At 35.8% G+C, this 12,298-nt stretch overlaps 1 protein-coding gene and 1 long non-coding RNA gene across 5 annotated transcripts in view; one reads left to right on the forward strand and one right to left on the reverse strand.

Moving 5' to 3' along the window:
* Window positions 1-9,071, forward strand: part of zgc:101569 — a 26,195-nt gene extending 17,124 nt beyond the window's left edge. For 2 of the 4 annotated variants that reach the window (XM_087308518.1, XM_087308519.1), the window contains exons 5-7: window positions 6,795-6,944; window positions 8,588-8,619; window positions 8,704-9,069. In XM_087308518.1, coding sequence (XP_087164644.1) covers window positions 6,795-6,944; window positions 8,588-8,619; window positions 8,704-8,823 — 302 coding nt within the window. In that variant the 3' untranslated portion in view covers window positions 8,824-9,069. 4 annotated transcript variants of the gene reach the window in all.
* On the reverse strand, window positions 7,234-11,454 carry LOC141380818 (uncharacterized). The gene is made up of 2 exons (XR_015524739.1): window positions 10,532-11,454; window positions 7,234-10,446 (listed from the first exon to the last, which is right to left on the reverse strand). It is a non-coding gene; the product is annotated as an uncharacterized LOC141380818 (long non-coding RNA).
* Window positions 11,455-12,298: the final 844 nt, after the last annotated feature.

A 12,298-nucleotide genomic window follows, 5' to 3' on the forward strand; every position in this document is an offset into this window, starting at 1 on the left:
GACCAACTAAAACTTGGTCTAAAGTCCAGCGCAGAGTGCGTTAGTTATGCGCCTATGCAGGTCCAAAACGCTTACACATTGCTTAATACACACAGGATGTACACCAATACACAGATATCTAGTTAACTAGGTTTAAAATGTCACAAAATTATTATTTTCTACATAAATTTTTAAACCTCTACCTCTAGTTTTCAGTTTATTCAGGCCTTTTCAGTGTATTCATGACAATTTGCAATTTAATAATGTTATTATTATTAGCAGTGTTATTTATCATATGCATATTTATATTTGTTTAAATAAAAACAAGCTTAGATTTGTCCACCTGTCGGGTTCTAGAGATTTTTACATCACCATATGGAGCATAAGAACAGGATTTGTGTTTGGATATAACTCAGTTTTTGACCACACTTTGTTTTTATTGTTTATTCATTTGTTTGCTGGAAATTAGAACTGAATTTAGAAATAGTTTGAAACAAATCTTTGTGCTTAACAAACTAAATTAAATACTGTATGTAGGCTAATATATGTCTTTAGTGGAGAGCGTACAACACTGTTTCCTTATCCACAAAAGTAAAGGAGTAAAGTAAAGAGTTAAAGTAAAGTGAAAGTAAAGTGTGGAGGAGGCTCATTCTTTATCCTTGCGCTGCAGATGATCTGTTTCTTGCTAGTGAAGCGTTCCACTTACAAAGTCCATCATGTAAACAGTGAATGCGCCATGGTGCAACCCTTAAAGGTGGTTTAATGCACCCCATAACTCATTAAGAGAATAAGCACACCCCTGTTAGACCATGCGCCAGGGCGCACACTCTATTTTCCGTCCTTAAAATAGCCAAAGTGGATTCAGACGTCCCCTTAATGCTGTTGTGCTATGCATGTCAGACTTTGCACCTAGATCGTTAAAATAGAGCTCTATATATTTACTAGTTCTTGTCAAGATACTAGTATTCAGCTCAAAGTGCAATTTAAAGGCTTAACTAGGTTAATTAGGCAAGTTAGGGTAATTAGACAAAACATTGTATAACAATGCTTTGTTCTGTAGACAATCTAAAAATATATATTGTTTAAGGGGGCTAATTTTATTGACCTTAAAATGTTAAAATTTTGTCTAGCCAAAATAAAAATGTTACATGTGGCACATGTGAGGTTTTACATGAATATTGGAAAGTATTAAGTTATTCAAACAAGAAGTATTAGCCTGGAGTGATGTTTAAACTCCTAGAATTTGTGCTTATTGCTTTGTATTTAATAGGCCTGTTCGTTTTTATGTTTACATTACCCTCTCATTTCCCCTTATTTCTCTCATGCATTTGTTATATATTTAATTCATAATTCGCTCATTGTTTAAAAATTAACTATAGTTTGTAGAGATTGTATTCGGTTTTATTTGTAAATCTTTTGTTGTTATAAATAAATAAATGATAATTGCGCCAAGTGATCTGTCATCATGACTGCAGCAACTTTGAACCCTGAAGTGTCTAGCTGTCCGGCTTGACAGGTCCGTTTTCAACTCCACCCCCGTCTGCGATCGGCTGATCTCGTTAATCACCGGCAGCAGCCGAGCTTCATGTCGAACGCACCTTTATACTTCTGCATTAAACACATGGGTATGGTCTGGTGCAGCCTTGCCAAGGTCGCATACCTGTAATGTAACTACATGTCACATGTTTGCACTGCATTGATGATGATTGGAAGCTGTGCCTTGAGACGGTTTTCCAATACATTAAAATTATTATTTACATTAAAATATTTGTTTACGGAAGATGCAAGAGTTATTTTATTTAGAAGAGATACTGCTTATTTTCTACTTTTAACATGAAAAACAATGAAAATAACTGATTTTGTTTTCAAGGTATTTATTTTCACTTTTTTATAGGAAAAATAATATATATAATTTTATACTAATATTAATGAATAAAATTAATAATACTTTTGACTTAACTGTATATCTGAAGTCAAGTGTCCTCGTTAAGCTGGTGTTTTGTGTATTTGTGTACGTATAAAAGTTTTGCCAATATTATACGGGCATTACCCTAACACTATTGTGTGTGCAAGCTTGTATTGTAGACTTTGATGTTCTGTGGATACCAGTATCGCCAGCATGAACTCACACAGGAAGACATAAAAGTTCAACCACAGGCTCATGCTTACACAGACAGATCCATTCATTCAGTCAAACACCTGAGGTGAACTGAAATCACACAGGTGCTAATGCTGGACCACTGACATGGCGACTCCATCTGTGGTTTCTGTGAAACCATTGTACCACTTCAATGTCTCCTGTGTGCGAGCAAGAGGGGTTTGTTCAACAGTAAAGGTTTGGCCATGAAGGTATTGGATTTGCATGAGAGATGCATGGATTATGCATCAGAGGGAAGAGTTAAAGTAAATTAAATAATAAATTCATTTTTTTCTTGGGATATCGGATAAGAGTTTGTGACATATTGACTAATTAATGTGCCTGCATAGTGCCTATAAACTACATTTAGATCAATTCTGTTTGTGTATTATCAGATTAAAGAGGGTTAGTTCACCTAATAATATAGGGCTGTGCAATTAATCGAAAATCCGATTTCGATTTTGATTATGGCTTCTAACGATTATGAAAAACCATTAATCGAGACAAACGATTATTGCATCATATACCAAAAGCGCGAAAGACCGCATGCTTATGTGTGTGTGCAACACACGCACAAACTTAAGCACACGGTCAGCATTCGGTCTCATTCGCACACTGAGGCGAGCAGAGGAGCGCAGAAATCTAAAGTAATCCTAACGTGAGCGCTTTTATGGTCAAATAGGTGTCAAAACGCGGTGATTATTCATATTAACCCTCATTTGCGTAATAAAAAAACGAGTTGAGAATCAAAAGACACGTAAAAGAGAAACCATTAAAGTGACAGTGCGAAATGCTGGCGCCTGTTTTATCATTAATCAAACGACGAGAAAATTCCTCTCTGCTCTTAACTGAAGGATTTTTGTAGCTAAAGTGTTTTTCTTAGGGTGAAGATGCTTAAATCACAGTTTGTTTCATATTTTTATTCTATTGCATTTATTTCTCTTTCCTTTGCAGGGTGGAAAATAACTGTATATATATATATATATATATATATATATATATAAAGTTGTAGTCAGAATTAGTAGCCCTCCTGAATATTAGCAACCCTTTTCCTCCAATTTCTGTTTTTTTTGGAAAGAAGTTTTTTTTTTTTATGTATTTCTGAACATAATAGTTTGATGTTTTTTTTTAAATACAAGCATTCAAATTAAAGTACAATTCAAAGTCTTAATTAGAGTAATTAGGCAAGTCATTTTTATAACAGTAGATTCTTCTGCAGACAATCAAAAATATATTGCTTAAGAGGGCTAATAGTATTGACCTTAAAATTGTTTTCAAAATATTTAAACCTGCTTTTATTCTAGCTAAAATAAAACAAATAAGACTTTCTCTAGAAGAAAAAAATATATAAGAGGAAATACTGTTAAAATTCCTTGCTCTGTTTGATATAATTTTGGAAATAGCTATTTAAAAAAACTAAATTCTCAGGAGCGCTAATAATTTTGACTTAAACTGATAATCATTTTGAATAATCGTGATTACAATTATGACCAAAATAATCGTGATTACGATTTTTTCCAAAATCAAGCAGCGCTACTAAAAATGTATATTTTGTTTTTAATTACTCACCTTTATTCTGTTTTAATCCCCTGTGACATTCGTTCATCAAAACACAAATTAGAATATTTTAGAGGAATTCCGAGAGCTCCCTCTTCCTACCTAGACGGTAGTGATGAGAAGTTCAAAGTCTAAAAAATGGAACTAAAACCTTGTCAGAGTCATTTTGCCCTTAGCAAACACAAAGCCATATTTACACTTTTTTTATTGGTGCACAAAACCGTTCATGGAGCTTCGCTTGATTATACAGGGTGGGCCATTTATATGGATGCACCTTAATAAAATCTGAATGGTTGGTGATATTAACGTCCTGTTTGTGGCACAATAGTATATGTGAGGGGGCAGACCTTTCAAGATGGGCGGTGACCTTTTTGAAGTCGGCCATCTAGGGTCCAACTTTAGTTTTTTTCGATAGGACATTTAAATTTACATTTAGTCATTTAGCCGATGCTTTTATCCAAAGCGACTTACAAATGAGGACAAGGAAGCAATTTACACAACTATAAGAGCAACAATGAATAAGTGCTGTAGGCAAGTTTCAGGTGTGTAAAGTCTAAGGAAAGCATTAGTAATATATATATATATATATATATATATATATATATATATATATATATATATATATATATATATATATATATATATATATATATATATATATATATGATCTTTTTTTGTAGTTAGTGGAGGAGACAGAGAGGGAGTTGCATATTAGTAAGGAAAGTGGAGACTAATTAGTTGAGTTTTTAGTCACTTTTTGAAGACAGTGAGTGACTCTGCCGTTCTGATGCAGTTAGGGAGTTAATTCCACGAGACTGGGATGATTGAGCGCGAGCGTTTGGGAAAGCATTTTCTTTCCCTTTGGGATGGAACCACGAGGCGACGTTCATTCACAGAAGGCAAGTTTCTGGAGGGCCTATAAATCTGCAGAAGTGAGAGCAGATAAGAAAGGGCGCAGTCAGAAATCGCTTTGTAAGCAAACATCAGTGCTTTGAATTTGATCCGAGCAGCAACTGGCAGCCAGTGCAAACGAATGAGTAGCGGAGTGACATGTGCTCTTTTAGGTTCATTAAAGACCACTCGTGCTGCTGCGTTCTGAAGCATCTGAAGAGGTTTGATAGCGTTAGCTGGGAGCCTGGCTAGTAGAGAGTTGCAATAGTCCAGCCTGGAAAGAACAAGAGCTTGAACAAGGAGTTGAGCTGCATGTTCAGATAGAAAGGGTCGGATCTTTCTGATGTTGTAGAGTGCGAATCTGCACGATCGAGCAGTTCTAGAGATGTGGTCAGAGAAGTTTAGTTGGTCATCAATCGTTACTCCAAGGCTTATCACCACCAATAGGAAGAGGGTCATTTGACGCATCAAACTTATTGGGAATTACACAAGAAAAACAATAACAACAACTTTATTCTTTCATGAGTTATTTACAAGTTTCTGACCACTTATAAAATGTGTTCAATGTTCTGCCCATTGTGTTGGATTGTCAATGCAACCCTCTTCTCTCACTCGTCACACTCTGATAGCGACACCGCAGGAGAAATGCCAGCACAGGCTTCCAGTATCCGTAGTTTCAGGTGCTGCACATCTACATGCCTAAATGCATTGAGTTGCTGCCATGTGATTGGCTAATTAGAAAACTGCATTATCTAACAGTTTGACAGGTGTACCTAATAAAGTGTATTTAACAATACCTTTGGCCTAGCCCCTTTATTCATCAGGGGTCACCAAAGCGGAATGAATCGCCAACATATCCAGCATATATTTTACACAGCGAATGCCCTTCCAGCTGCAACCTAGTACTGGGAATTATTTGTTTATATATGTTAATATAACAATGAATGTACTTTCATCCATCTTTTAGCTTATTCAGTTTATGGATTCTCTTCTTCTGCTTTTCCGGCATTATATACTCATCTTCTGCAACATATCACCTCATTGTGTCAGCTGCATCTTTGCAGATGTTTAATATAGATGGAGTTCTGACTATCTAAATGACAGCCTTGAGTAATGGGGTTAAGAAGCGGAGGAAATGTTGAAGGATGTGCTCACTGACAGAAACTCCTTTCCTCCTCGGTTCAGGCTGCCAGATGTGTAGCATATTGGACTGGAGGACAGACACGTGATTGGTAGCAGATGTATCCACTCATTATCTCTCACCCTTTCAGTCCACTCACAGCTGCATTCTTTTCCATTACTAGCGACAACAGGACTTATACTTTCTAGAATGTGATATTATTGGTATTATTTTGAATGGGCAGAGATGGAGAGTTCTTAGCATTGATGGATTGGATCATTCACATTTTAATGCACTCTTTGTATCCATCTGCTAATTTCATCAGTGCATGTAGTCATTGACTGGACTAAATAGATTGAGTGTCATCCGTATAGCTGTTTCTCATCATTTGGCTCAGTGGGAACAAGTAAAGGTTGAACAGCAGAGGTCCCTGAAGTGAGCCTTGTGGGACTCCACATGTCATACGTGTCCACCTTGACCTATGGTCAACTTTACTAACAACCATATTTGCCTTACCTTATTTAAGGTGGGGGAAATAAGCATTGAACATGTCCTTTTTTTCTGTAAATAGTAAATAAGAAGCTGTTTACATGAAATTGAACCAGATTTTGCTCAAGTGTTATTATTTTCAGACTTCAACAGTGTCAAAATCTTGATGGTTCTGTGGGTCTCGTCTATCAATTCTGACCTTTATTTCGTATTTTCTATTGGATTCAAGTCAGATGGTTGGCTGGGCCATTATACACCTTGATTTTCTTTCTCTGAAAGCATTTGAGAGTTTCCTTAGCTGTGTGACTTGCTGAAATGTCCGCCCTGGTTTCATCTTCATCATCCTGCTAATGTTGAACAAAAGCAACTAATATTCATTAAAATGAGGAAGGGCAGAGGGTTGCTGAAGAACTACTGAATGATTTCAGCTGCTGTCTGGGCTTTCACTGCCTTTCAACACCTACCTTTCTTCATGTGTTCAATACTTTTTTTCCCTGTGTCATTTTATTTTATTACACATAACTTAATTTTTAAATTACATAGTCTTGTGTTCATTGTTTTGGATTCATTGTTCCATCAGTTAATCCTCAGAACATAAGCCTCTTTCTGTTTCTCACGCAGGTGTGCCATTGATTGATGGAGGTACAGTGAGACTCCCGCAGCTGATTGGTCTCTCTCGAGCACTAGATCTCATCCTCACAGGCCGACCAGTGAAGGCACATGAGGCTTTAGCATTTGGACTGGCAAACAGAGTAGTCCCTGATGGCCAAGGTACACATACAGTATTCTCTCCAATAGGGTGTTTATTGTGGATTTGTGTATTTATGAATTGTGTTTTGAATTTAAGTATTGGGTTAGTCTATTTACAAATCGTATTTTGAATTTACGAGCTAGATTTTGTGTATTTACTAATCGTATTTTGAATTCACGAATTGGATTTGTGTATTTACGAATCATGTTTTGAATTTACGAATTGGATTTGTGCATTTACAGATCTTGTTTGGAATTTACGAATTGGATTTATTTGTTTACGAATCGTGTTTTGTCTTCACAAAGTGTATTATGATCTGGATTTTTGTATTTTTGAAACATGCTTCAAATTTATTAATTGGATTTGTGTATTTATAAATCATGTTTTGAATTTACGAATTGGATTTGTGTATTGACAAATCATATTTTGAATTTACAAGTTGGATTTGTTTATTTACGAATCGTGTTTTGTCTTTAGAAAACGTATTTTGAATTTACGAACTGGATTTGTGCATTTACGAATCGTATTTTGAATTTACGAATTGGATTTGTACATTTACGAATCATATTTTGGATTAACGAATTGGATTTGTTTATTTACGTATCGTGTTTTGTCTTTACACAACGTATTTTGAATTTACGAACTGGATTTGTGTATTTTTGAAACGTGCTTCAAATTTATTAATTGGATTTGTGTATTTATAAATCATGTTTTGAATTTATGAATTTGATTTTTTGTATTTACGAATCATATTTTGAATTTACGAGTTGGATTTGTGTATTTACAAATCGTGTTTTGTTTTTACAAATTAGATTTGTGTATTTACATATCGTATTTTGAATTTACGAACTAGATTTTGTGTATTTTTGAATCGTGTTTTGAATTTACTAATTGGATTTGTGTATTTACGAATAGTGTTTCAAATTTATTAATTGGATTTGTGTATTTATAAATCATGTTTTGAATTTATGAATTGGATTTGTGTATTTACAAATCGTATTTTGAATTTACAAATTGGATTTGTGTATTTTTGAAACGTGTTTTGAATTAATGAACTGGATGTGTGTATTTATAAATCATGTTTTGAATTTACGAATTAGGCTTTGTAAACGTAAATTGTCAAGGATGTATGAATTATTATTTGAAAAATTTTCATTTTTGAGACTGACATGGCTTATAAATATAGATTTGAATTAATGAGATATTTTCAAACTATCCTCACACTCCAGTGCATGTCAGTGCATTTTTGTCATGCTGTGCTGCTATGCGTTTGTGTGAGCGATTCCTTTTGTTATATTTATCCACAGTAAAGTTCCCTTGAGGATGTGAGCTAATTAAACTAATGGCAGCAGAGGCACAAGTTCACACACAGTCATGTTAGATGAGAAAAGCTCAAAGCTGATTACAGATACCGTTAAAATAAGCACTTCAGTTTCAAAGTGACGATCATCTTTCCATGGGAGATCTGGACAGAGGCCAGAGCTTTCAAGAGTCCATATCAGATGTGTGTGTGTGTATGTGATGATATGAAAGTCACTTGAGGTCACAGATTACGATTAGCTGAGAAAAAAGAAAATCTATCCTCCTCTGTAGTAGGTTGGCTAGAATAACCCAATTTTGGCATCTTCACATCTAACAGTCAGCCTGTGTTTGTTGATTTTAGCACTTCAAGAGGCTCTTGAACTCGCAGAACAGGTCAGCGCATTTCCACAGCTCTGTCTCCGTGCTGACCGTAACTCCGCCTACCATGCCCTGTTTGACTCCACCTCCTTCAACCAGGCCATGCAGTATGAGACGGATAATGGCATACCAGTCGTTATAGCTGAAGCTGTTGCTGGAGCAGCAAAATTCAGCTCGGGTGTCGGGAGAGGTGGGACGTTCTCCAAGAGTAAACTGTAAACAGACAGGTATTCAGAAATGAAATGTGTGTGTGACTAATTAATACTAGTATTGATCATTGTATAAGCTTTATGGCTATGTGCAGTAGTTCCAATACATTGAATAATTGTGCTTAATCCACTTCAAAGTGCATCTTCAAATCGCTCAGCTTTTTTTAACCGCTGTAAACAGAATATGCATTTGTAAATCACTGTCGCTGTTTAAACAGTATATACTGCTGCTGTATTAAACGTCATATTCTGAAAAGGCTGCTTTTGATTGGTGGAATTTGTTTCAAATCTGCTGCAAAAGTAGCCCTGCCAAGGTGGACTCTACAAGCCCGCTGAAGGTGTCCTGTGGTATCTGGCACCAAGACGTTACCAGCAGATTCTTCAGGAGCTGTGGGTTGGAGATGGAACCACCTTGGATTGAATTTGTTAGTCCAGCACACATGCGCAGTTAGATTGGGATCTAGAGAATTAGGAGGCCAGGACAACACTCTTCATCAAATTCTTCATTCCTGAACAGTGTGTGCAGTGTGCAGGGTCAATATATGCACAGCAACTGTTGTTCAGCCAATGATAAACTTCTGAGGCATACCTGTCAACCCTCCCATTTTTCCCGGGATTCTCCTGTATTTTACTGTTCTATCCCGCTACCATCCCGTAAAATTATTTTCCCGTATTTCTCCCATATTTTCAGTCTTTCTTTGAACAGACGAGCCTCCCTATACGCAACCCATAACGCCCAACCACCAGGGGTCACCCCTTGCTCTAAAACGTGAGTCTTCTGTGCTTTCCCTTTGTTTATGAATGAAAACACTTATGAATAAATGTTAAAAACCCCGTGATTCCTTTTAATAACAGGTGGCGTCACCCATCCTATACAATCCTCAAAACAGTCATAAAATGAAACATAAACAGACACTGTTTCCCAAACGGATTCTGTACACGCGATTTGAAGCGGAGAGAAAGTCTGGATTTTGCGTGCATGTTTAAACAGACATACACACATAATTAATAATGATAACATATAAGGATGTCGATATTGGTGGGGTTTTTTCCCAAACACAACTACTTTCGTCTAAAAAGTTAGGAAAGCAGTCGAATGCTTTCATTATAACTTTAGATGTGTGCATTTTTAAAGTGACACCTCTCATTTAATGTAATAAAAAAAATCTTAATAAATGAGAGATTCATTCGTTGCTCTTTAATCAGAATGTGTAAGTTATACAATGGAGAAACGGCTAATGTGATTGATAGCTTGATCCCTTATTATGGTGGGCATATCCCTTATTTTCACATCCCAATGTTGACAGTATGTTCTGAGGGAGTGCTCACATTATTGCGAGCACGCCCTAATAGTGTGAGCATGCCCTCAGAAGTTTATCGTTGTCCGGTCTGAGACCCACTTTATAACGTATGTTATAAAGCACTATGAGTCGACTCTTTTATAGATGAATCAATAGTTTTAAACACTGTGCACTTTCAGATTAGCTGGATATTTCACTTAACTTAGAGCTGTGTTACACACTACATGGAAGGTCATTCTCAAAAACCCCTAAATAGGGGCTCTTTAAGAGTGCATGCGTATTAACTGACGTTGCTTTGAAAAAAGTTATTTAAAAGATTTTTCTTCCAAAAACTATATTTGTAACGTACAGCAAGTAACGCAATTTTATTGACCTTAGTAACTGTAATCAAATACACAAATTTAAAATGTAGTTTACTGCGTTCCCCAAAAATGTAACACATAACTGTGGAACACATCACACCCAACTTAGCTGTAGATACACTATAAGGTAAAATTAAGAGACTACTTGAAAGTGTTAACTGGATTAATTAGGCATAGGTTTGATTAAGATGTTAATATTTCTTTATAAAGATCTAAAAACTAAAATTCAAAATTTAAAGCAATTTGTTGTCTTTTAAGAGCATTATATAATCGGTAGTTTATAACAAAAAAATAAATAAAAATTTGGTCCCACTTTATATTAAGTGGCCTTAACTAATATGTACTTACACAGGAATTAATAGTTTGTTACAATGTACTTATTGTGTAAATGTATGTATTTACTGTGTACTTATGCGTGATTAAATACATGTATGTAATCATATCTGTAATTAACTTTTTGTAATTACATTTGTAAATACACTGTTGACCATCCCTTACACCTTAACCCACCCTTAAACCTACCCATACCACCAAACCTGTTCATAACCCAACCTCTTTCCCAACTCAAAAGCACCACAAGTGTTCTCAAATACATCAGTAAGTACATTGCATTTATTTTTTTGATGCAAGTACATAGTAGTTAAGGACACTTAATATAAAGTGGGACCAAATGTTTTACTTAAATATTACTCTAAAACCCTGAAGTTCTGTGCTTTGATCAAGGGAATGGTCATTTTCTATATGTGTTTTTAAAGTGAACCATTGTCTAGACAGTATGATGACAGGAGGGTTAGTCTGTTAACTGACCCCTCACAGAATCACGCACAGGTCGTTTATCACACTTCTGGCAGCCGATTAGCAACTGACCCTTGAAGAATGGATGAGTTTAAACATGAATGCTGACTTTTTGCATTCCTTGTTGTCTTTGCCTGTCATCCTATTCGCGATAAGGCTCCTTAAAATAAATTTGCCCCTTTCTAATGTCAAGTTGCCTTTTTTTTTATAGCAGATTACCATGAAAACAAAACAAGCATCTTACTTTTGCAGATCTTGTAATGGAATGGCATATTAAGTGACATGCTATACACGCACTTTGTCTAATGGCTGTGCGCAAGTGTGTGTTTAACACTTTCAGCAACTGATTGAAATCCATTTGCAGAGGAATGTCCAGCTTTTATCTCGCTTAGCCTGCTTATCTTGTCGCTGCTGTCTCCTGTCTGTTTCATTTCACTGCTTAAAATATTTTCTTTTGTAACCCAAGGTTGGGTCAAAAATGGACAAACCCAATGCGAGTGTTTTTTTTTAAATTAAATTTAAATTACACTTTGTAACCCAGCAGTTGGGTTTATCCGACACAATCTCACGGCAATTCGTAACTTTGTCATTTAGTGGCTATTTCGTACGAATTCGTATGATCTAATTCGTACATTTTAGTACGATTTGCTCATCCCCCAATGACGGTTGGATTTAGGGGTGGGGTTAGGTGCCACGCCTACTTTTTAAAATCGTACAATTTCGTACGACTGAACTTATACGAATTCGTACGAATTAGCCACTAAACTGCCAAAACGTAAAATACCTACGTTTTCTCGTGAGATCAGGCTGGTTTATCTATATGTGATCCAACTTTGGGTTACAACAACTCAATTTTTTTGAGGATACATTAATTAAATAAAAAGAACTACAGTTATTTTTCCAATCAACCCCAGTTAATAGTGATTAAATCGTTAAAGAAAAATAAGAGTTTGATACAATCCAGTACATTAACACCATTGGCATGCATTCCATCAAAATATCCACATGGGAAATTTTAACCCAATTA

This window comes from Danio rerio, chromosome 24 (genome assembly GCF_052040795.2).
Source record: "Danio rerio strain M-AB ecotype USA chromosome 24, GRCz13ab, whole genome shotgun sequence".
In the NCBI taxonomy this organism is placed as follows: Eukaryota; Metazoa; Chordata; class Actinopteri; order Cypriniformes; family Danionidae; genus Danio; species Danio rerio.